Source organism: Lipotes vexillifer, unplaced genomic scaffold, assembly GCF_000442215.2.
Source record: "Lipotes vexillifer unplaced genomic scaffold, Lipotes_vexillifer_v1.1 scaffold912, whole genome shotgun sequence".
Classification (NCBI taxonomy): Eukaryota; Metazoa; Chordata; class Mammalia; order Artiodactyla; family Lipotidae; genus Lipotes; species Lipotes vexillifer.
In genome coordinates this window covers 725586-750579 of record NW_006782931.1, presented here as the reverse complement: position 1 = coordinate 750579, position 24994 = coordinate 725586, and the positions used below count along the sequence as shown (strand labels likewise).

Genomic DNA, 24994 nt, shown 5'->3' with positions numbered 1-24994 from the left:
CCTGCTGAAAAGATTTACCTTTTAAAACAAACACAAAGTACAATGGATTATACTGTGATACTTTCATAAATTCTAACTTGTTTTTCTTTTGCCTTTTGGCTAAGTGGGATCTGTTCCATACTGTGAAAAACAAACAAAATTGACACTCTGAAATTCACAAAATGTTGCTTTAGACATTTGACTCATTCAATACCAACCCAAGGCTCTATGACAACTGGAATACGATCAACTTAGGGTCCACAACTCGTAATTTGACTTGCTTCAACTATTTATCTAGCTTTGGCCAAACAATTCAGAACAAGCTTCCTAACTACTTCCTAGCAAAAAAAATGTGGAGGGGAAAAAGAAAGAGGGAGGTAATAACTGCTCCTACAGAAGTAACTGCCAAGATTCCCATTCTGACATATTTATTAGGGTCATTTATAGGCATATGTGCCTTTACAGTATGAGCCAGTGAAGCTCTATCACCATTTTATGACAAATACTTGTAAAGATGAAAGAAATATGTCTATATATGCGTACACCATAGGATTACGTGGCATTTTAAGGATGTTTAGAGAGCCAGACTCACTACTTACTTGTGAAAATCCAGATTTTATTCTTTTCTTTTTTATGGACCATTTGTAAAGTCTTTATTGAATTTGTTACAATATTGCCCCTGTTTTATGTTTTGGGTTTTGGCCCTGAGTCATGTGGGATCTTAGTTCCCTGACCAGGGATCGAACCCACACTCCCCACACTGGAAGGTGAAGTCTCAACCACTGGACCACCAGGGAAGTCCCCAGATTTTATTCTTGATAGTTAACCACAAACTGCTTTTCTTTCTCTGAAGTGGCTGGGTAAAGGACGAACGAATAAAGAATGGACTATTTTAAGTTAGGGTCATCACTTATCCTCTATGTACAACAATTGTTTATGGTCAGGAAACAAAGCCAGTGAGAAATATTGATGTAAAATTGCCAAAGCCAAAAGGATCTGCTAACAGTGTGAATCCAGGAAGATGGTTCCGAAAATACACACATCATTTTACAACTAGCCCACCTCCCCCATATAAATGACTCGGTCAATGAAGCCGTCTATGACAGCTCGAACCATCCCTGTCTTTCAATAATGAAGAATTCAGCTTGGCACTAATAGTAGGCTTTTAATACTTTACTGTCTTTTTGAACCGAACTCTGTCAGCTGTATCAGTGGCCACTGCTTCTTTTATATATATATTTTAACACCTTTATTGGAGTATAATTGCTTTACAATGGTGTGTTATTTCTGCCTTACAACAAAGTGAATCAGCTATACATATACATATATCCCCATATGTCCTCCCTCTTGCATCTCCTTCCCACCGTCCCTATCCCACCCCTCCAGGTGGTCACACCGAGCTGATAATCCCTGTGCTATGCGGCTGCTACCCACTAGCTATCTATTTTACATTTGGTACTACACATAAGTCCGTGTCACTCTCACTTCGTCCCAGCTTTCCCTTCCCCTTCCCCGTGTCCTCAAGTCCATTCTCTACGTCTGCGTCTTTATTCCTGTCCTGCCCCTAGGTTCTTCAGAACCTTGTTTTTTCATTTTTAGATTCCATATATATGTGTTAGCATACGGCCTTTATTTTTCTCTTTCTGACTTACTTCACTCTGTATGACAGACTCTAGGTCCATCCACCTCGCTACAAATAACTCAATTTCATTTCTTTTTATGGAGTAATATTCCATTGTATATATGTGTCACATCTTCTTTATCAACTCATTTGTTGATGGACACTCAGGTTGCTTCCATGGCCTGGCTATTGTAAATAGAGCTACAGTGAACACTGTGGTACATGACTCTTCTTGAATTATGGTTTTCTCAAGATATATGCCCAGTAGTGGAATTGCTGGGTCATATGGTAGTTCTATTTTTAGTTTTTTAAGGAACCTCCATACTGTTCTCCATAGTGGCTGTATCAATTTACATTCCCACCAACAGTGCAAGAGGGTTCCCTTTTCTCCACACCCCCTCCAGCATTGATTATTTGTAGACTTTTTAATGATGGCCATTCTGACTGGGGTAAGGTGATATATCATTGTAGTTTTGATTTGCATTTCTCTAATAATTAGCGATGATGAGCATATTTTCATGTGCCTGTTGGCCACCTGTGTATGTCTTCTTTGGGGAAATGTCTATTTAAGTCTTCTGCCCATTTTTTGATTGGGTTGTTTGTTTTTTTTTTTGGTATTAAGCTGTATGAGCTGTTCGTACATTTTGGAAATTAATCCCTTGTAGGTAGCACTGTTTGCAGATATTTTCCCCCAGTCCGTAGGTTGCCTTTTTATTTTGTTAATGGTGTCCTTTGCTGTGTGAAAGCTTTTAAGTTTGATTAGGTCCCATTTGTTTATTTTCGTTTTGATCTCTATTACTCTAGGAGACAGATCCAAAAAAATATTGCCACTATTTATGTCAAAGAGTGTTCTGCTTATGCTTTCCTTTAGGAGTTTTATAGTATCTGGCTTTACATTTAGGTCTTTACTTCATTTTGAGTTTATTTTTGTGTATGGTGTTAGGGAGTGTTCTAACTTCATTCTTTACATGTAGCTGTCCACTTTTCCCAGCACCACTTATTGAAGAGACTGTCTTTTCTCCATTGTATATTCTTGCCTCCCTTGTCAAAGATTAATTGGCCATAACTGTGTGGGTTTATTTCTGGGCTTTCTGTCCTGTTCCACTGATCTGTATGTCGATTTTTGTGCTAGCACCATACTCTTTTGATGACTGTAGCTTTGTAGTATAGTCTGAAGTCAGGGAGCCTGATTCCTCCAGCTCCATTCTTCTTTCTCAAGATTGTTTTGGCTGTTCAGGGTCTTCTGTGTCCCCATACAAATTTTAGAATTTTCTGTTCTAGTTCTGTGAAAAATGCCATTGGTAATTTGATAGGGATTGCATTGCATCTGTGGATTGCCTTTGGCAGTATGGTCATTTTAAGAATATTTATTCTTCCAATCAAGGAACATGGTATATCTTTCTATCTGTTTGTGTTGTTTTTGATTTCTTTTATCAGCATCTTATAGTTTTTGAAGTACAGGTCTTTTTGCCTCCTTAGGTAGGTTTATTCCTAGGTATTCCATTCTTTTTGATGCGATAGTAAATGGAATTGTTTCCTTAATTTCTCTTTCTGATATTCTGTTATTAGTGTATATAAATGCAACAGATTTCTGTATGCCAATTTTGTATCTAGCAAATTTACGGAATTCATTGACGAGCTCTAGTAGTCTTCTGGTAGAGTCTTTAGGATTTTCTATGTAATGCATCATGTCATCTGCAAACAGTGACAGTTTTACTTCTTCTTTTTCCATTTGGATTCCTTTTATTTCCTTTTCTTCTCTGACTGCCGTGACTACAACTTCCAAAACTATGTTGAATAAAGCTGGCGAGAGTAGGCATCCTGGTCTTGTTCCTGATCTTTGAGGAAATGCTTTCAGCTTTTCACCGTTGAGTATGATGTTAGCTGTGGGCCTGTCATATATGGGCTTTATTATGTTGAGGTATTTCCCCACTATGCCCACTTTCTGACGAGCTTTTATCATAAATGGATGTTGAATTTTAACAAAAGCTTTTTATGCATCTATTGAGATGACCATATGCTTTCTATTCTTCAATTTGTTAATGTGGTGTATCACATGATTGATTTGATTGATCTGCAGATACTAAAAAAATCCTTGCTTCCCTGGGATAATCCCACTTGATCATGGCATATGGTTCTTTTAATGTACTGTTGGATTTGGTTTGCTAGCATTTTGTTGAGGATTTCTGCATCTATGTTCATCCGTGATACTGGTCTGTAATTTTCTTTCTTTGTGATATCTTTGCCTGGTTTTGGTATCAGGCTGATGGTGGCCTCATAGAATGAGTTCAGAAGTGTTCCTTCCTCTGCAATATTTTGGAATAGTTTTAGAAGGATAGGTGTTAACTCTTCTCTAAATGTTTGGTAGAATTCACCTGTGAAGCCATCTGGTCCTGAACTTTTGCTTGTTGGGAGTTTTTAAATCACAGTTTCAATTTCAGTACTTGTGATTGGTCTGTTCATATTTTCTACTTCTCCCTGGCTCGGTCTTGGGAGATTGTACCTTTCTAAGAATTTGTCCATTTCTTCTAGATTGTCCACCTTATTGGTGTATAGTTGCTCATAGTGGTCTCTTATGATCCTTTGTATTTCTATGGTGTCAGCTGTAACTTATCCTTTTTCATTTCTGATTTTATTGATTTGGGCCCTCTCCCTTTTTTTCTTGATGAGTCTCACCACCTTGTGTTTTTTTTGTTTTTTGGTATTTTTTTTAAATTTATTTTTGGCTGCGTTGGGTCTCGCTGCACGTGGGCCTTCTCTAGTTGCGGAGAGCAGGGACTTCTCTTCGCTGCATGTGCGGGCTTCTCATTGTGCTGGCTTCTCTTGTTGTAGAGCACAGACTCTAGGCACGCAGTCTTCAGTAGTTGTAGCTCACGGGCTCTACAGCGCAGGCTCAGTAGTTGTGGTGCACGGGCTTAGCTGCTCCACAGCATCTGGGATCTTCCCAGACCAGGGCTTGAACCCGTGTCCCCTGAATTGGCAGGCGGATTCTTAACCACTGCGCCACCAGGGAAGCTGTCACCGCCTTGTTTTTAACAGCAAGCAATATGGATAGTAAATCAGACATATATTTCTAAAATATCTCCTTTTGAGCAAATATGTCTGATATTTTTCAGCAACACTCTTCTATCAACTTTCTGAACCAGGAGAGAATTATAGCAATACACAGTGCTTAAAAACAATGTGCAAGAAAAACCATTTGAAAGATTTTTAGAAGGAGTTAAGTCCATTTAGTAGAGTCTAAGTTACAAAGAACAGCTATTAAGAACACTTGGGATACTTAACTATATTCCAAGGAGTTGAAAACAGCACTGAATATGTACAACAATGACAAGACTGGTTACAGAGCCCCTGTCAAGTTACCTTTGGGTTTATAGCAGGGAGTGGGTATGATGCATTCCTCTTTTATGTGGGGCTTGGTTTTGGGGCTACAGCCTCCGGTGTGCATTCCCCGATGGTCGATGCAGAGGACCACACGGTACCTGAGGCCCTGGCCACACGTCACTGTGCACTGGAAGGAGAGTGCAAGAGAGGAGACTCATAGGCAAAGCCTTGTTTACTTTTCTTCATTTCCCACCTGAGACTTTTTAAAGGGCTCCCTTTACAGAAGGACTCCTGGTGGCTTTATACCACTTCTTACTAGTCATGGGATCTTTGTCCTATTTTGGCAATTTGAGGGTGAAGCTGGCTGAACATTAAATCACTTGCAATTTCTTAGCTTTGGATTAGTCAGTCAGCCTTTCTTAAGCACCCACTGTGTGCAAAGTCCCAAACCAAGTCGCAAAAAGAAGGAGAAAAGAAATTATAGAGTGTGCCCAATGTTGATTACCAAGACTGTATGTCAATTTTATCAGTCACTTTGCTAATGACTGTTAGGTCCAAATTATGGGAAATGCCAGCTCCCATGTGGACATTAAATTTTTTTTAACTTCCATCATAGCTAATTTATATCGCTGCACGGCTGATCCAATTGATTACAGTGATGTGGAAAAAAGACGTTGAAAGGAACTGATTCAATGGCCAGATGTAGACAGCACCTCCAGTGGTTCTACATGCCTGGGAACAAGTCTAGACAGGAAGATGTCACAGCCCTGATCTGCTGCCACAAAGCCACAAGGCTAAGTGAATAGCCCTTTGCCATCTCTGTGGCTGAGGGCACATCTTTCCATCTCACCTTTCCATCTCCTGTGCCATTTCACACCTTTTTCCACTAGCAGCCAGGAGCCCCCAAATAACATTTTATGCTTAAGCTGCTGCAGTGGCTTCCCTAAGGTCTAGACTGTTTCGGTTTTAATTAATCCCACTTCACCTCCATTGTATCTTCATTTCATCTTTTTTTCAGTGAATAATATACATAGTTTTCATCGTAATCCACTGAAGACACTTTTTGGACATAGACAAAGTAGAAGAAATGAAAAATGAAACCAAACTTTTGGTCTACTGAGCTTGACCATCAGAACAGCGTACACAGCTTCAGGCTCAGTCATCGGCCTCAATTATTCTTGACAGACATTTGCCTCCTCTTGCCATTTGAGGGAATGTTATAGGGGAGTGACAGAGGTTTCTTAAAGTAGCTTGAAGAAAGATGTTTGAAAAAATATATACATATATTTTTTCCTACTCATTTACTTTTGGCGGGGCTCGATTCGGGGCAAGCCTGCTCTGGGGGCTAAACGGGTAGGCTTCTAGACCCCTCCACAGGAGAAGCGGGGAGCTGCACAGGGTGGGTGGTGGGGTCATGATGAAGAGAGGGAAGAGTGGACTTACTCTCCTAACGAACAAAGAAAGAAGGCACAGTTACCGGAGACCACTCCTGTGCCAGCCATTTAGGGCAGTCAAAAATGTTGCAGGGCTGCACGATGGGCATCTTAGGGGTGTACATGCATTTCCACTCTTCCACTGAGGTGACATGCCCCTGGATGTCCTCCTCCACACAGGAAACTGCCCGGCTCTGGATGCCCCCCCCACACGAGGAGGAGCACGCGGTCCACGGGGTGGCCTCCCACCTACAGAAGCAAGGGGAGTCATCAGGGCAGACACGCACACTGCCCACCTCCTCAGTGAGCTTTCCCACCAACCCCTTCCCAGTGCCCATTGGGGCGATCAGGTTCTGAGAGGCTACACTCCAGAGGACCAAAAGCCAGCTACGGCCCGAAATCTGACGAGTCAGAGAGGATGCGATGCTGGCTAAAGTGCTCTGTAAGCCTCGAAGCTCTACACAAATGTGAGAAATTACTCTTGGAGAGCGGTCTACAAGGATAGCTGTGGGGTCTGTAGCCTACTCAAAAGAGGGCTGTTCAGTCCTCCTTACAGCTTCAGTATAGATTCTGAGTGTGTCTGTCTGTGTGTGTGTTTGTGTGTGGGTGTATGTGTATATATAATATTTACATTATTTTATATTTTATAAATATATTTGCATCTATCTAATAGCTATCTATCTAAATATCTATCTCAAGACTAAAATTGGTTAATCAGTTAACACTAATAGTTTGTACCTGGGATAATAATTTTCATTTTTGATGCAATACTTTATTACTTAGCTTCTGGATACTTTTACATGAGAAGATCAAGAAAGATTCAGGTAAATCAAATACTCTTTCTCCCTTGCTTCTGCAGTCATCAACTTTGGGAGTACATGGATTTAGCATAATTCTGATGTTCAAACTGTATCATCATTAGGAACCAAAATGTTAATATAGGCGTTATCTACTTGTTCCCTAGCTGCTAGGGGCGGGGGTACTGACAGTTAGCACTCCCTAAAGAACTCCTGGAATTGTGCAGAAGTTTGGCTCTGGTTCAAAGGCTGATGGCATTGGAATCTATAGATAAAGTAAAGTAAGGGGAAAAAATAACAATATTGTCAATAGCACTTAAGAGAATTTCATTGATTCTTCAGATCTCTACACAGCTCTGGTGCATCTGGGACCAGAGGCTGACAGATATCTTTGCCCGGTTCTCTTCTCTCTTCCCGTAGGTTTAAAGAATGTCGTAGTTTTTAACAATAAAAACATGGGGACTGGGCTTCTTTTTCTTGCATACATAGTCTGCTTGTTGATAAGGACTCCTAAAGATTTAAGATTTCTCTTAGAATTAAGAGAGATATCATTGTAATGAGAGAAAAACAAAATGTCGCCAAGTTGATCCACTTGAATAGTTAAATGTAAAAATACCACACAGGCATACCGTGGAGACGTGAATTATTCTCTACATGGGATTTCACGTGTATTGTGAGCCTGCTTTCTCTTTTGCAAGAGCATGGATAATGTGTGTTTCCCAGTTACAGAGAATTTTCCTCCACATTTTCTCTGCACTGTTCAAGTCTAGGCAACAACTGTTATCTCCACTGCCAACAGCCTAAACATGCTGCCAAATACAATATTTTCCTATGCATATTTCCCCAGGAGACACATAAGAAAATGTTATTATGGGGAAACTGAGGTCCTCTGTTTAGCCCTTTCGAGTGTCTCTGTTCCCTTTCAAGAGAAGGAAGCAGCTCTGTAGAGAGTTTCTCTTCCAAAGGGTAAGACCAATTTTCATTTGTCTCCATGTAAATCTCTGGAGAGCTGGAGGTGGATAACAGGTCTGATTCAGACTGAAATTGGGCTGAATGTATACGTACAAATTTGCATTAGACTCGATTTGACAGTGAACTGGGAATATGTTCTGAACAGACATTTAATCTCTTAGAACATTAAGATGCCATAAAAAGAGCACATTTTCTAACTGGTACTCTAACATCCCTAAACTGGACCCTTCTAAAGAGACAGTGATTAATTTCTGTCTCAACACTTGGACCTGATCCATGGTGTAATTTTGTAACCAGTAATAAGTATCCTTTTCAGTGTCAGTGATCACAGAAAGACAAATGATTTGAATATTATTCCAAGTATTTATAGTATGGTTCCGGCACTCAACTGTAGTTCTATATGTGAAAAGTTATAATGTGAATCCTTGCATAATAAGAGGATTATGTGGAATTTCAAAGCAAAACATCTCGGTGCTTTAAAGAAAGTATAACAAAAGCTCAGAGAGGGCATCAGTTAGGATATCTTAAAACAGGGACCAGGTAAGTATTTGGAAAAAAATATATATCCAAGAATCTTGCCCTGGAAGAATAAGAGATGACTTCATATATTTTAACTCCTTTGGCTTTTAATTTTTAAGTACACAGTGTATTTAGTTTAAGAAATTCTCAAAATTAAGGATTATGTGGAAAAGTTGCATATATTAAGTATAAATTAAAGATTATTCATCGGACTATGTTCTTATATCATATTCAGATATATGTTATAGTCAAAGACTGAAAGCAAGAAAAAAGAATCTAAAAATTCTTTGTTTGTTTTAATGTTGTGTTTTGTATCTACACTTGTGGTCTTAAACCCATTCAAATAATTTCAATAAGTAAAGCCTTCTGCCTTGATCAGTAAGTAGCTGCCCTCTGAGAACCATTGTTGAGCCATAATTCTTCTTAAGAAATGAAAACATATTCGTAGAAATAACTTCCATTTAGTAAGCCTTTATCAATAAAGCAGAATATCTAACTTTACAATTAGTTTAGTAACAGAAGTGCACGGGGTAAGAAATATAGTCTGTTTATTTGCTAGTTGTCTTTTCCCATTGTGATGCATGGACAGGCCAAAGTGTGCAGAAGATGGGGTGCAAATAAACATCAAGGAGGTTCATCTCAATCTCTCATTGAGAATATTGAGCTTCAGGCACTTGGGGGAAATCTGAATATATAAGAAATCAAGTTTAACCCAAGACAGGCATTAGTCACACCACAGAAATATAAACAAGAGAGATCATAGATATGAAAGAAACTGAGGGGTGCCATTACAGGAAAAACATCAACTTAATGTTCTCATCCCTGATACCCAACTGTGCCTTTATCTCGAAATACACGGCCTTCACTCAACCAGATACGTGCGTCCTACGAATACTTATTTTACGGATACAGGAATTAAAATCAAATAAAATCTTGGTTCAGTTAAATTAATCTTTTTATGTTTTCATTCCATTGTTTTTTCAAGTTTGGTTCTGGATCAAACCAGCAAAAGGATACATCAGTAGCATTCTAAAGTCATTTATTGTCTTTATCAATATAGACATAGGAAAGTGGGAGGGAGCTGATGAACGAAGTAACTCCTTAGTGGAAGAACTTTAAAAGAAACCCCAGACAATTATGTATAGTATTAATCAAGTACCCCTTTCTATATGCTACCATTAGAATGGTGATAAGTGAGTTCTGGGCCAGTCACTGGAAGTATTTAAGTAGAGGCTGGATGACAACTCGTATTGGTTTATACATGTGTGTGTGCGTGTGCGTGTGTGTGTGTGTGTATAAAATATGTCGGAATACATCTGTAGTAAATACACATATATGCATATTTGTGTAAATACATGTGTTCACGTATGTGTGGTGAATGGGTGCGATTATTGGGGAAGAGTGGGAGAATGAAGCATCACTGGGGAGCTGGACTAAAAGACTTTGAGGTCCTCTTTTTGTATTTCAATTCATTAAGTATTTGAAGATTTTCAAGCAAACTTTGCTTTATTTTACAGTTCAGAATAAAATTTTTTTCTGGGCTTTGTTTAGTTTGAAATTGCACAAACCACCGTGGATTATTTCCAATTATTTGTGATCTGATTTAAACCTTGGGTTCTAAACAGCAGCTGACTCCCTGAAGTCCAAATGAGCAAAGAGAATAGAGCAAAGGTCTTGCTTAGCACAGTGGTGGCTTCACACCCAAATCTAACTTCTGCTCTCTGGGGAGCTCTTTCCAATGTGGCAGGCGATACACTCAGTAGCTAGAGTATTTTTCAGCTTCTCCAGTTTTCTTATGAATATATTAATAAAGAGAACAAGTTCTTTTAAAAGTTCCTCAATCACTTTAATGACTTTTTCTAGTTTTAAAAAATACCGTACTTTAAAAAAGCAGCATAGTGCATGGAATTTTATGTTTTGGGAGAAAAACACAAGAAAAACCTCCCCTCCCCACCAAATGTTCTGAACAATGAGGATATGAAAAAACTGCCTTTTTGTATTTAATTATAATTTCTTTGGAACAAAAAAAGGATATTCAAAACCCCTATGCAGAGTAATACCACATCTGGAATTCCACATTTGTGGTATTGGGATAATAATTCAGGCAGTGTTTGTTTAACAGTTAGCAACAGTGCTTTAATGACTAGGGTCCTATTGCAGAGGAAACATAAAAAAGGACAAAGGGAGTGAAAGAAAGACATAACATAAACCCATGCACTGTATCTAATCACAGTGAATTACTGTGTCCACTGCAATGTAATCTGATCGTATCTTAAAATGGTTTTTGAATGACAAGCTTACGGTCTGAGCAGACCAGTGTTATTCAAAAGCAGAGCTCAGGATGGATTGCAAAACATGCTATCTACCATCTTATTTTTACAGAGAAACACAAAATCTATAATATATATATATATATATATATATATATATGTATGTATGTATAAAAGAAGCAGAAGACTAATTTACTAATTCTAGCATCAGGATGATTGATTTACGTACCGAGGAAGGGGATGGTAGAGGTCATAAGGCATGATCTGCTTGTATCCGTCACTGTTAGGAACAATAATGCCAACCCTCTGAGTAGAAGGTACACACAATAAAATAAACACTAAATGATTACATTATACAATTTTTTTAGACAAATGCAAGGTAACATTAATAAATTGTCTCTAAAAAACAACACTAAAACAGTTCAAAATCTTTATGCTAGCATCTGTTTGAGGATGGGGCAAGTTCTTTGAAAGGGCACCGTTTACTATAATTAGTTCTCTGATCCAGGCAGGAAATACCAGTGGAAAGGGTTGTAGTAAGAAGACTGGGCACCTCATCATTAACTATGACACAATAAGCTTGTAAATGTTCTTTAATCCCCCCAATTATACATCCTATGAGGTCATTATTATCATCATTATTAATGTTACTTCCAGATGTTCACCAAGCAATTTTACAGTTATGGTCTCACTTCTGATGAATGAGAGAGCTATGTATAAGAGTATGTACCTGGGAACTGACAACACTATGTAGCATGCATTAGCAAATAGGTAATGCACCCTTGGCAAATCTGAGGATTTTAGTAAAATCTGGAAAGCAGCCACTTGGTTATTTTATAAAGGGAAGGGGAACTAGTGAATATAGTAGGCAACAATCAACAAAAGCGCATTCCCTACCAAAATAAAGGTACGGCAGTTAAAATGTGCTAATCAAGATGAAAGATCTTTTTTTGTGGTCTATAAAATGTGATATGGCGTTAACTGCTATTATGGTGGTGGTTGTGATTGTTTTGACTGTTGTTAGTATACCTGGTGCTCTGGGAAACCTGTGAGATTTAGAGATAAAGACTAAAGGAGCCATAAGAAATGATATGTATGGCTGTATGGCTAATGGATTCACAAGAAATGATATTATAGGCTGTGTGGGAGTCCCCAGAGGCCTTTAGGACTCCAATAAAGTACACTAACTACCTCACTGATTTCAAGGAAAGCCTCCAATTGGCAAGCCTTTCTTCTTGCTGAGTCCCCTTGTTTGTGGGAGATTTATGACTCATGAATCTCAGATAAAAGGGCTAATACAACAGACTCTCCACCAAGAGTGGGAAACAGAGCTCAGTTCACGGATGTCATGTATTTGCTGCAGCAAGGCATGGTAGGTCATGAGCAGAAGACACTTATTTTACCACTGACAAACGATAGCAAGTCCTTCTTTTGAATATTGAAGGAACTCATGTATTCTATTCTAGGATGAATGGAACTCATGTATTCCGGGATATTCTGGGATGAATATCCGTATTCAATATAAATGTTTGTATTTATATTTAAATAAATACATTAAGACTCACTTTGATCCCATCCTCTGACATAGGATGATACAGTACGTTCTTTTTTTTTTTTTTTGCGGTACGCGGGCCTCTCACTGCTGTGGCCTCTCCCGTTGCGGAGCACAGGCCCTGGACGCGCAGGCTCAGTGGCCATGGCTCACGGGCCCAGCCACTCTGCGGCGTGCGGGATCCTCCCGGACCGGGGCACGAACCCGTGTCCCCTGCATCGACAGGCGGACTCTCAACCACTGCGCCACCAGGGAAGCCCAGTACGTTCTTTTAATATGGCTAGTAAACCTAAGCTTTTGGGTAGAGTGAGCAAAGTATACTATAGAACAGAAAGATAAAAAATAGCACTGGCTGGACATAATGCCCGGTAAGGAGGAAAGAGGGAGTAATAAAAAGGGTAGTTCCTGAAGAAATTACTGAAAGGTAAGGGAGAAATGAGAGAAATTAAATATGAAAGAAAACGAGAAACAAATCTTTGAATACAGATTTCTCTTCCGAAGAGGTACGAACACCGGAGTAGTAATTTGCTTATTTATCTTACATGACTAAATTGTCTTCAGTTATTTGTATGACTGAAGGTATTCATTTCTATAACTAAACTTTCACGGTGTGTGTATGTGCATTACTCTTCAGTAACGATGTTCCTGAAAACGGATGCTGCCTTTTGAGGAGGTTCAAAATCCCATAGCTCTAACAAACACAAGAATGGGAAGAATATACTAACATTAAACTTTCCTCCCTGTTTTCCAAAATAGAGAAACTTCCTATTCTCTTCTGCCTTCTTTTGACAAGAAATTGGATGTGAAAGGTTAATCCTGCCTTTGGTTAGAATCATGTGATCTCTTTCCAATAATTCTTCTGCCTAGTAATTAAGGAAAATTTCTTTCTAAAAGAACTGTATTTGATAGAATTCCAAAGTTCTTCTAATAACTTTGGTAGGTAATTAAGGAAAACAGACAACTGACTTTGCAGCTGTATTTTAGCTAACCCTAGTACCTTCACTCATGCCTACATCCAGACCTAAATGCAGAAATGCGTATCGCTGCCTTTGCTCCTGAAAAAATTTACGGCTATGATTCGTCATTCTCAATATTCTAACGAACTGTTACAGATTTCTGCCAACTGATTTATCAGCTGATGATGTTTAAAATGGAGGCAGTAATATTGAAGGAGACAGGCTAGAAGAAAAGAAGGGGAATGAAAGAGGGAGTTACAGAATTCAAGATGTTGGGCTTTGCATTGGACTGATTTAGAAATCATGTTTTTGTTTGAACGAGGAGCTTTAAACCTGGATTCAGCAAAACTATAGCTATATTTGTCTTTCTGTGGCATAGGTCATGGTGAAGACTCATAAAATGACTCTATGGCACCTGTGAAAACAGAAAGATATCAAAACAATGGTGCTCTGTCCAGTCCTGTTAATGCATATTCATGTGCATGGGCTCTGCTCTCTCTTGGGGTTCACGGCATGGCCCTGGCCTTTCACCACATTGTCACAGAGGGGCAGGCAACACTGCCTAAACTTAACTCTCCATTGCTTCCTTTTAAGACACTTAATCTTTTTCTTAGGCAAAGTGTATCTATTGAAGAATGACGGAAAAGGATGCCATTTAGGGACTTTAAGAAATTCTTTCCATGTTTAGGTCTTCATTTTTATGTGTACGTGCGTGCATACATGTTTATGTATGCATTCAGACGTGTCTGAACATACACGCCGTGGGGAAGGAGGCAAAAATAATTTAAAAAAATGATCGCAAAGGGAAATGTAATAAACAGTTGGTTTGGGGGTAAAACTACTCATTCTCCATTGCCTTCACTATTCTGACTGCTCCTGCACTTCCTACACTGGGCAATGACTTGATTCCATCTAAAGACTCTCAAATCAAGGGTCGTGGTGGGAGGAAGAGAAGATGAGGATGAAGAAGGGGTCACTCTGGACTCATGTGATATAAGTAGAAGAAAGACATTGCACATCATCCTCTCGAAGTCCACACCTTGCTGAACTGTCCAATGACTGGAGAATGCTTCCATGTTATGACAAACTCATGGAATAAAATATTATGCAGCATATGAACATGAAGTCTTTTGAACTATTTTTAATGACATGGAAAATGTTCAAATGTAATGTCAACTGAAAAAATCCAATACAAAATAGAATGGACAATGTAATCCACAATACTAAGAAAACTTATGTGTTCATATACCACCTATACAATCATTTTTGTAAAGCCTATATATGTGTGTGTGTATGTTTATACATATGTGTGTGTGTATATACATGTGTGTGTGTGTGTGTACACATAAATATATTAGAAAAGGACCCAAAACAGTTGTTAGTTCCTGGTGTGTGTATTATGGGTGTTTTCTGGGTTTATTTTTTTGCTTTCTTCTTTTCATATTTCTCTGTTTTCAGGAATTAGAACTTTTAAGTAAAACAAAGTTCAAGTCTGAGAAAGCAAAAGACAGAAACATTTGGAAACATGATATAAATGGGTGAAATGAGGCTATCCCTTCAATTCCCATGTGTCACTTAAAGATGACTGAGTCTTTGGCCTGAAATCATGTCAGAAGCTATTATAGAACAACATCCCTGACTTTAAAAATCAAGCCCTCTTCAGACTCACACTACTCAGGTGTGAGATTTACATATTGTGACATAACTCTCTTTCCAAGAAAAGTCCTAATGTAACTAACTTCATGAGCACCTAATCTGCGAGGTTCTGGGTTCTTCTTACAATAGAAACAAATCATAAGGGGTCGCTTTCATGGCTTCAACGGTCCCTTCCAGTGCATCTCTCACGACCTCTTGCCTCTTCTCCAGGGCTGCAGAACCTCATTTCTAATGTCCTGATGGCTGGACGTACTCTCAGTATGTCAAGCTCAGTGGGTCCAGACAATTCATTATCTTCCCCTACAAACTGCTGCTTCTCCTGTGATCACTGTTACTGTTCAGAGCACTGCCATCCTCCCATCCACCCAGGCTGGATGCCGTGGGGCATCGTTGCTCTTCTCTTTCCTGTATTCCCTACAGACACGGAGGTCTTCCAGTGGTGATGTGTGCCAAATACATGTCTGTGACGTGAATTTAGGCCCTTTCGCATCCGTCTCCCAACAGATTTCCCTGCCTGCAGGCATTGTCTCCTCCAATCCAGCCTGCTCACTGATGTCACAGCAACAGATACTTTACTTCCCAATGCAGCCCATAACACCCAATGAAATTTCTTAATCAAGTGCTACCTCTTCTATAGCCTGTCCTTATTTTCCCTCTCAGCATGTAGCCAGACACTTCTCTCTTCCTCTTCCAAATACCCATAACACTAACTCCCCTCATCATTCTTTTAACTGTATACTATCTTTTAACTATGTATACATTTTCTTTAGTTTAACAATATGGGACAAAATCCGTATTGGTTCTTTACTGTATCTTTTAACACAGTGCCCTGCACAGAGGCAATTCATAAAAAATCAGTCAACGAAATCATGCCATTGATGTGCAGACACAAAAGCCAAGCCACCATCCAGAATGAAAGCAAGCAAACAAGAACAAGGTTAAAAAAACTCCCAAACAAACTGCCACTCACGGTGCACATCTTTAGTCCCACTCCTTCCCTTTTGCTAGCTCCGCCATCTGTATGAGGGGCAGGCTGTTTTAGAGGGTAGTTTGGCTGCTCTGACAAGCAGAGGTGATTGGGTGACCCGGGGCAGAGAAAGGACAGCTTAATGGCAACTGTGCTTCTTGCTTGGCTGCTTGGCTAAGCTCTACATCTCTTCCACTGGGCATCTCCCAAGAAATAGCCATGATAGTTTTTTAAAAAAATCTTCTCTTCCCTGTCTGTCTCATGTGTCTTTTCGGGAATCATGCTGCTTTGTAACTGCACAATTCAACTTCCCGCGGGCAGTGTTGTGGTCCAGACTCTCGTTGGCTTTACTTTGCCTTTGCCATGGTACCAAGCACAGAACTTGGCACAAGATTGGTACTCAATAAAAAAATGAATGAAATTGTGGGTGGTGGGGGCAGTTCTGGCACAGAAGAGAGTGATTCATCTTTTCTCAACAACTCCAGGCCAATAGAAACCAATCGCTTCCCAATCAACTGTTCAGAATGGGGGAGGAGAGAAGTAATAAAAAGTTGGCAGAGACTCAACCATTTGCTTTTCCTTTTTTTTTTTTTTTTTTTGCGTTATGCGGGCCTCTCACCGTCTTGGCCTCTCCCGTTGCGGAGCAACAGGCTCCGGACGCGCAGGCTCAGCGGCCATAGCTCACGGGCCCAGCCGCTCCGCGGCACGTGGGATCTTCCCGGACCGGGGCACGAACCCGCGTCCCCCGCATCGGCAGGCGGACTCTCAACCACTACGCCACCAGGGAAGCCATGCTTTTTCATGCGTGGCAGAGCACAAAGGATTATAGCATAATGAGGACAAGGTCCCCCTGAGGAGTTGGGGGACGGAAGGTCTGTTCTCCTCTCTGCCAACTCTCTTTCTGTGTGACCTTGAAGGCACTGCATTTGGACCTCTGTGTTGGTCTTCTGCAAAATCTAAGTATTGGATGAAATCAGGAGTTTTAAGATGAAGTAAGAATGGGTGCCTGGAAACCCATCTCACGGAGCTCTATCTTATCTGTCCCCTTCCTAGTGGCTGCTAAGGGCAGAATTCAGAGTTCTGTGGACCACAGATTGAAAACCACTGAACTAGGTAATCATCTCAAAAGCTCTCCTATTTTAAAACTTGATGACTTTACAAAACACTGTAGGTTTCCCTATCATTTAAAGAGGCAAGTTGGAGATCCAGCAAATGAGGAAATATTCTGTAAATAGGTTACAATTTTTTTTAAAACATAGTAGCTGCTAGGCAACATTCATTTATCTTTTAGAAATCAGACCAAAAAAACCCTGCTTCATTATCTAGGATTTGAAAACATTTTAAAGATACATATTCATTTTCTGCTATAAAACCAACTACTGGAGAGTTTTTGATCGTTTGATCCAAAATATCATTAATTTCCTTATATCTATATTTCTGTGGTTAAACATTTCTGATATTAATGAATGCAATTTCTGAACTGCTTTTAAATAAATGGGACTAATATTTCCTTGGGCTTTGTTTAGCTTTTCCTGTACTGTCCCAAGTGATTTGGTCATTGTTTGATTTGAGTAAACATCAGTATTTACGTTTACATGAAAAAGGCGTGCTTAACCCAGGTTTGTGGTCAATTCAGAGATCCAGGGCACCAAACTTTGCACTGATATGGTTGGCAGTTCTGTGCTGGCTGTAGAGGTGTATGGTGGGTTTAAATCAGATTTCACAGGTTGCCGCAGGCATCATACAGAACAAGGGTACCTGTAGGATATGATGACACCAGGGCAGGTGACCTGAGTTTATGTAGCATAGGAGCTGCTCTGGAAGCGGAGGCACTTAGGTCCATGACCCAGCTTTCTCCTGCCTGTCCTGACTTGGTGCAGATCGCATAACTCCTTTGGGCTTCAGTATTTTCATCTGTAAATATAGATGATAATCCCTGTCTTGCTAACCTCCTGGGGAAGGTAAAACTGGATTGAGATAACAGATGTGAAAGCACTGTAGAAACTTCAAACAGCAGTAACATTGGGCCAGTCATGTTATAGGGTTGGTTCTCAATAACGATAGCTGACTTGCATCGAGCGCTTGGCATCTTGCTGAGAGCTTTACATGCACCATCGCATGTACTCTCTATAGTTCCTGTCTGACAGGAATACTATACTCATTGGACAGATGGCAAAACTAAGGCCTAGAGAAATTAAGAAGCTACTTAGCTAGTAAAGTCAAACTGAAAAATTGAAGTAAAGAATAAGGATGATGATAATACCTGTCCTATTAACTTACAAGTTAATTAAAAGATTGCATATATTTACACTTTTAAAAAGTTTAAAATGTAATATATGAAGTGATCATTATTATTAGTGAGGAACTGGCTTGGTGGAAGAACAGAATTGTCCCGTAATTGAGTTAGAGCTGATTGTCTGATACTGTGTGGTAGGTCTATAAACTTGGGAAGGGTACGACCATGTATTCTAAAAAGCATCAGAACTCTGCTTTATTCATCTCATCATAAATGCATGAAAGTGCAAATGGGATTTTACAATGGTATTTTCTGTCGCTTATTCATTAGCTACTTAAAGTAGTATATTTAAATGAGGTTGAGCAAAAAGAAGGAAGTTGTTACTTTTCTAAGTAATTTACCTACTTTTATAAAACAAACAGAGCTTCGTGACTAGGAAAGCATTTCATTATACTTTAACTGCCAACTGAGAAAACCATTTTCTAGCCCTTACATTGAGTTCTCCTTTTTTGGAGATGGACATGGCATAAACCCCATGCAGATTGAATGGCAGTGTCTCATAGCTGGTTAAGTGGGGATTTTAGAAGTTGCTAATTATCTTAATTTTTCATGATCATGATTTTATAAAAATCTGATAAATGTGATTTGCTTTCATGAAGCAATTTCCTAGGAATTTATGGTTCCTATTGTTAAAACAGCAAATAGAGAGCTACCTCTCTAGAAGACCCATATGCAATTTTAGAGTTCCAAGTCCTTTCATGGAGGAGAAAGCTGATTTCTGGAGAGTTTAGGAGTTTCTCTGAAGTAACATCAACATTATCATAACGGTGATCTTAGTCATAATAGCTGCAGCCACTCACATTTATTGAGTGCTTATCGTGTGTCAGGCACTCTGCTAAGCTCTTTAAATGTATTACACCCTTTATTCCTCATGACAGCTCTACGAAGTAAGTAGCTATTATCCTTACTTTGGAGGATGAAAAAACTGAGGCTTAGTGAGAACAAGTAATTTGCCGAAGGCTACCCAAACCAGTAAGTGACAGAGCCAGGATCCCAAGCCAGGCTATGTTGTTCCAAAGCTCCCCTCCTAAATCACCATGGTATAGTGATAATCACTGTATCACCACTGGACTAGTTGGTCACCAAGTTAGTGTGACTGGGTTTTATAGGTCCACTGTACATACTGTCACTCATGATGCAGATTATTTCTCTTGCATTAGGATTTAAGTTGCATTAGGATTCAATTCTGAGATTTTGTTCACACTTCGGTCCCCTGGCCAGGGATGACTTAGGCAATCTGCTGTCAAATTAAATGGTGATGGACAAAATAAGTCCACTTGAACTCAAAAGGACTGCCACTTGGGGCATACAAGTTTGGGCATTTGCGTAGGACTGCTGCTCTGAATTCCTTGAGGGAAGGGGGAATCTGTATGTAGTTTCAGCAAAAAACAGATTTGTTTGCTAATGATTGTGACCATGATAGTGTGATGAGTGAGAGCTTTTTTTGCTTCTCCAACCTTTGCCAATTTAAGCCCCCTTCATTACTGCCTTGGAGAGAAAAGCAGAGGTCTGTGCCAAAAAACAAACCCCAAAAAACAAACCAAAAATAACCTGAAAAGGCGTTTCTCTGATCTTCTCACAAACAATGTCTTGCACAATTCCCCCCAGACAGCCTTAACAGTCTTACCAGTCTCCTAGACTGAGTTACGTAAGGCCAGATGTAGCCTCTTTTACATTGAAAGACACTCTGAAAACATAAGGTGCTTATTAGCTGAACTAAAACTATGCCTTTTTAGTTGTTGCTGAACCACAGGTATACATTTGGAGGCTTTCTGGCCACATGATAGACTTTACCCTTCATCCAAGAAGCAATGATGACACAAACCATTGCACAAATCACCAGGTACTGCGTTAAAAAAAATAATTTCCCCTCGTGTAAAACAGTAGCTATGATTATAGCATGGCAGGCACAAGGAGGATTTTACATTTGATAAGATTCCAAGTGTCTTAGCTACTATAGTGTTAAATCAATGAAGCAGAAAACATGTTAAACATGTCCAGATCTCTGATATCCAGAAGGGCCATGCCTCCGTACTTCTGGGTGTGCCCCAGTTGGGACCACCACCAGAACATATACTATACCCTGTGTAGGGTGTGTGATGGGACTAGTGGTAACATAGCTCTGAGGCACCCGTGAGAAATATTCTCAATTTTAGCTAAAAGTTATTAAATTTTAAACTTCACTTTCTCTTCTGTCCCATTATAAGCATTGTTTTAGCTTCTTTTTTGAGACCGCTTTTGGCCTGGAAACAAAGTATTTTGTCATGTGCATAAATGACATCAGTAGAGAGCAGTACAGCTTTCTTGGGATGGAACAGCTGGCCACCAGGTAAGCTCACTTGTTGGTCTTGTAGTGAAAGGAACTCAAATTCCTGTCTCAGGAAATGTCAACTTACTACATGTCATGGATATTCAGGCTTGCTTTAGAAGAGTGGAAAACAAGAATGCTAAGTCATTGAATTCCACGTGTCTATTATATACAGAATGCTTTTACCTATGCATGAGCTATAGACAAAACTGGAAAGAGATATAGCAAAAGCATTAATAGTGATTATCTGTGGGCACTGGAGATTTTTAGTGAATTTTATCATTTTCATTATAGTCTTTTAACTTACCAACATTTCTGAGTTAGCATGAAGAATCAGAAAAAAGCCATGAAAACATGAAAATTATTTTGGAAAGAATAGGCTAGATGTCAACAATCTCTTTAGTCCCAAGAACCACTAGATGAATCCAGCCACAACCATGGAAACCTACGGATGCTGTTGGTGAGTGAAATGAGTAAGTGATGTCATTCATTCGTTCAAATTATTATAAAGCAAATTAATGAGAACAGTGAGGCTATTTTGGTAAACAGAACAATTGGGTATCAAGGATTATGGCTAACGATCATCACATCCAGTTTATTTCTGATTTGTTTTGGTTTTCGGTGTGTAGTAAGGAGAAAATTCTTCTCTCAGAGAAGTCGTTACTAATGGTGACAATTTTTATAGCTCACCTTAGAATCTTCAGATATTTATTTTTTAATTAAACAGACATAATCATGGAACTTAACAATGAGGGCAAAAGTATTTCCTTTGGTAGTGAAATATTTTTACTATTGTTACAACAACTTTTAATTTTAGCTTAGCTTGAACAAGTTAACATTCGTTTACGTTTGAGTATACTTTTTGTGAGTTATTGTTTAAAGACACTTCAAAATATATAAAATGAAATTTAATGAAGCAACTCCATGGAACAACAACTTCTATGGGCACAGTTGGAAAGCCACTAATTTAATGCAACAAATAACCCTCTCACTTCCACTAGTGGGTGAGAAAACTAAGGCCCAGAAGGGTAAAATAATAAACCCCGGGACACAGACTTATTCAGTGCCTTTTTTTGCTGTCCATGGCACTTCCCAATCTCGACAGGGAATGAACGTGGCTATCTAAATGGGATTTTGCTTTCAAATAATCGGCCAAAAACCACAGTCTAATACAGGAAAAGTGAAGAACTATCTCAATGGCTACATAAAATAAATTTCTTTTGAAATTCCAAAATATGGGACTTTGTTCTAAACAATACCTCTTGTGTTTTCCCTTTTAGGGGCTTCTAGGTTTGGACGCAAAGGTGTTGTTTAATGTCACCATGTCACTCTTGATTTTACTATTAGACAGTTAAATCTGTAGTTAGAAAACAGTTCCTTGGGGGTTTGATTCTGCTGTATCTGATGAGAGGGCAGACCTATTTTACCGAGGCTTTTCATCTCCTTTTCTCAGACTATGACTTCTTATTTTCTCTTGGGATTCAGGAAGGTTGCTTTGATCCTGGATATGCAAATGAGTTCAGTGAATTTCACAGCAATCCTGAAGTATCTGAACCTCAGACTAGCGTATCTACATTTCCTAAAGCAGTTTCCTCTTAAACTCTTCTACTGCTAAGTCTTAATTTTTACAGCTTTCTTTAATTACCTCTGTAATAAAAAAGCAGCTTCCTGACATTTGCTTCTAACTTATTTTTTGCCTCCTTTCCTCTCTCTCTTTTTTAATAGCCACCTGTCCCAACATTTATGCGTGTGCTGTATTAGATGTCTTAAAATAACATAGACATAGAAAAAAGATACATTTCACAAACGTCTTTCATGTAGGATGGCCTTTTACTTTTGAATAATAAGAAATAGGCCAAAAATATTACTCCAACAGAAAAGATAGGTGAAAATCAACAGCCAGAAAAAAATGAGTAAATTATTTACTGATTAGAAACGTATTTCTTAAAATTGTTAACAAAATGCTTTCACTTCACAACTGTTTTTCATGGCCATCTCTTCACTGAAGTTTTTTCTGAGTGGGGGAAAAGCTTTAGGCAGTTGTGGGAAGTGAATTCGTCATTTCTCCTAGAAATACACACATAAATTTTCATAGGACTGTGTATAAGACCTTCAAAGTTGCTCTGTGGCTGAGTCAATTATGGGATAATTATGCTTTTTATGCACTCGTCTTCCTGGTATAGATATGGATAAAGAGGTATAATAAGTAAAATAATTTTAAACTAGGGTTGAATTGCATGAGTTAGAATTATCTTGGCTAAAAATACCTCATACCCTTAATATTTCCAAAATAAAGAGGTCCAAGCAAAATTTTAACACCTCATTTGGTTTTATACCGTATCCAATCTTTAATACATAGTTTTCTGATGTAATATGAAGCAAAATTAAACTTCACCTGAATTATGTGTTTATAAAATATCTACTCTTCTGTTTCTTTAATGAAGATCTGTTATTCTGAGTTCACTTTTATCAGCTAGGTAATGTGGTGCCTATGAGTAAGTTAATAATAGCAATTTCACATCACCGGTAGAACTCAGAATTCCTGAATGTGAGGCAGAAAGAGTACAAGAAAATACACTTTAAAAAGGTAACAGCAGAGAACAAAAACTAAAATTGCATTGCCTGCAATTCAAAGATAGAGTGATTTTCAGCCACATGGCTCATGTAGTACTTTACCTATTCAAAGTTTTGTTTTATGAATATATAGTTAATAAACTATGATTTAAAAAATATCATTGAGATGTTTCTCAGAAATCCAAGGGTCTTGGAAAGGATTCTCTATCTTTTGGTCTTCATGCTGAGTTTTGTAGGATAAGAGTTTTCATATATCCTCTCTCACGTGTTGAGGATGAATAAGTCAAGTTAATAAAATTACCAGGTAGCGTTGCCACTAAAAAGGCAAATATTACACCCATGAAAAGATTCTTGACCTACACTTCTATGACTACTCATCATCAGATATTTCATTCATCAGTCTGATTCTTGATCCTGCAAATAACTGAGGGTCAATTATGGTTTCCCCAAAGCAAACATATGTGAAAGTGTCAAGTGTCTCTTTAAGGCTCCTAATTAAAAAGACCTTTAAAAATGAATCTGACTATTAGAAATAAGTCCTGCTTTCTCTTCAACAAAGGCTGAGTTTATTTAAATGTGGAAGAACTGTTCTAAGGCTGGTTTTGATTCTGGTTAATCGGTGTGGCCCACCATAGGCTAAAATGGGTCAGCTGTGACCCTGAAATATGGTCGGCTCTGATCATCTCACTGATCAGGTGACAGAGTGAAAATGCAAAGAATCCTGAGAACATTGTACCATCACGTTTGTTAAGGTCAGAAACAAGTAACCAGAGTGAAACAAAATCAGAAGAGAAAATGACTCTGCAGAGTGCTTTACCTGCAGCTTTACCAATGGAAAACCTATAGACCCTGAGATGGCAACTTACAGTAGCAAGAGTAAGGGGCATGGGTTCTAATAACATGTGACTAGGAATGGACACTGGACGGCAGCACTTATTTATTTTTAATGAAACAGTTTTTAAGAAGCTTATTTGAACTTGATTTATGTTTATGGTAGATAAACTGGTAAATGTGACTGACCTGGCTGGACAAGGATCCAGGTTGCACTCCTGAAGCTTGGGCTTGGGTTTGATGTTCTCGGGGTAATAGTGACAGTATTGGTCAGCAACCACTCGGTTACTCCGAAGATCGTAACACTCAGCCGATGTCAGCTGGTAACCTGCAGTATCAAACCATTCAGGCAAATTTCAATGCACACATCAATGCAATATATTCCCTTAGGCTTTTTTGGCCATCTCATATTAATGAAAATTCTTCCCCAATGCTCCAGTCACTTCCAGGACCAAAGACGGATAGATGGAAGGCTTGTTAATTTCCGCAGGCCTCAAAAACTGTGTTTTTCCACTCGAATTTTAATAATTAAATTATACCATAGGGCTTGAACTACATAAGAGCATAGCTAGATTATAAGACTGTCGTAAGTACTATTCTTATTAATTTCTTTTGTATAATCTAAAAGTCTAACACAGAATTCTGTATCCAAAAAATGTCATCAGTGTTTATTTACTAAACATCTCATGCAAGGATGCAAAATTGCCTCCCTCGTACCTGGGGCCTCAGGGAGAATAAACTCCCAAATTAAAAAAAATAACCCCCAACACCACTCCTCTTGGTCAGCGGGTGACCATGGGACATGACATAGGATTGGGTACTGCTAGCTGCCTGGAAACTTTTTTTTTTCTTCTTTGCCTAAATTCAACCTGAAAGGGTTAAGCTGAGTAAATGGATGACTAAGACCTCAACAGTAGCCACCATAAATCTCAAGTTTCC

General features: G+C 39.0%; 1 protein-coding gene across 2 annotated transcripts in view; it reads right to left on the bottom strand.

Moving 5' to 3' along the window:
- Positions 1 to 24994, bottom strand: part of ADAMTSL1 (ADAMTS like 1) — a 472821-nt gene that overhangs the window by 253658 nt on the left and 194169 nt on the right. For both annotated transcript variants that reach the window (XM_007455565.1, XM_007455564.1), the window contains exons 9-12: positions 24245 to 24383; positions 11145 to 11195; positions 6402 to 6606; positions 4964 to 5111 (exon numbers count right to left, since the gene is read on the bottom strand). In XM_007455565.1, coding sequence (XP_007455627.1) covers positions 4964 to 5111; positions 6402 to 6606; positions 11145 to 11195; positions 24245 to 24383 — 543 coding nt within the window. The remainder of the gene's footprint in view (positions 1 to 4963; positions 5112 to 6401; positions 6607 to 11144; positions 11196 to 24244; positions 24384 to 24994) is intronic.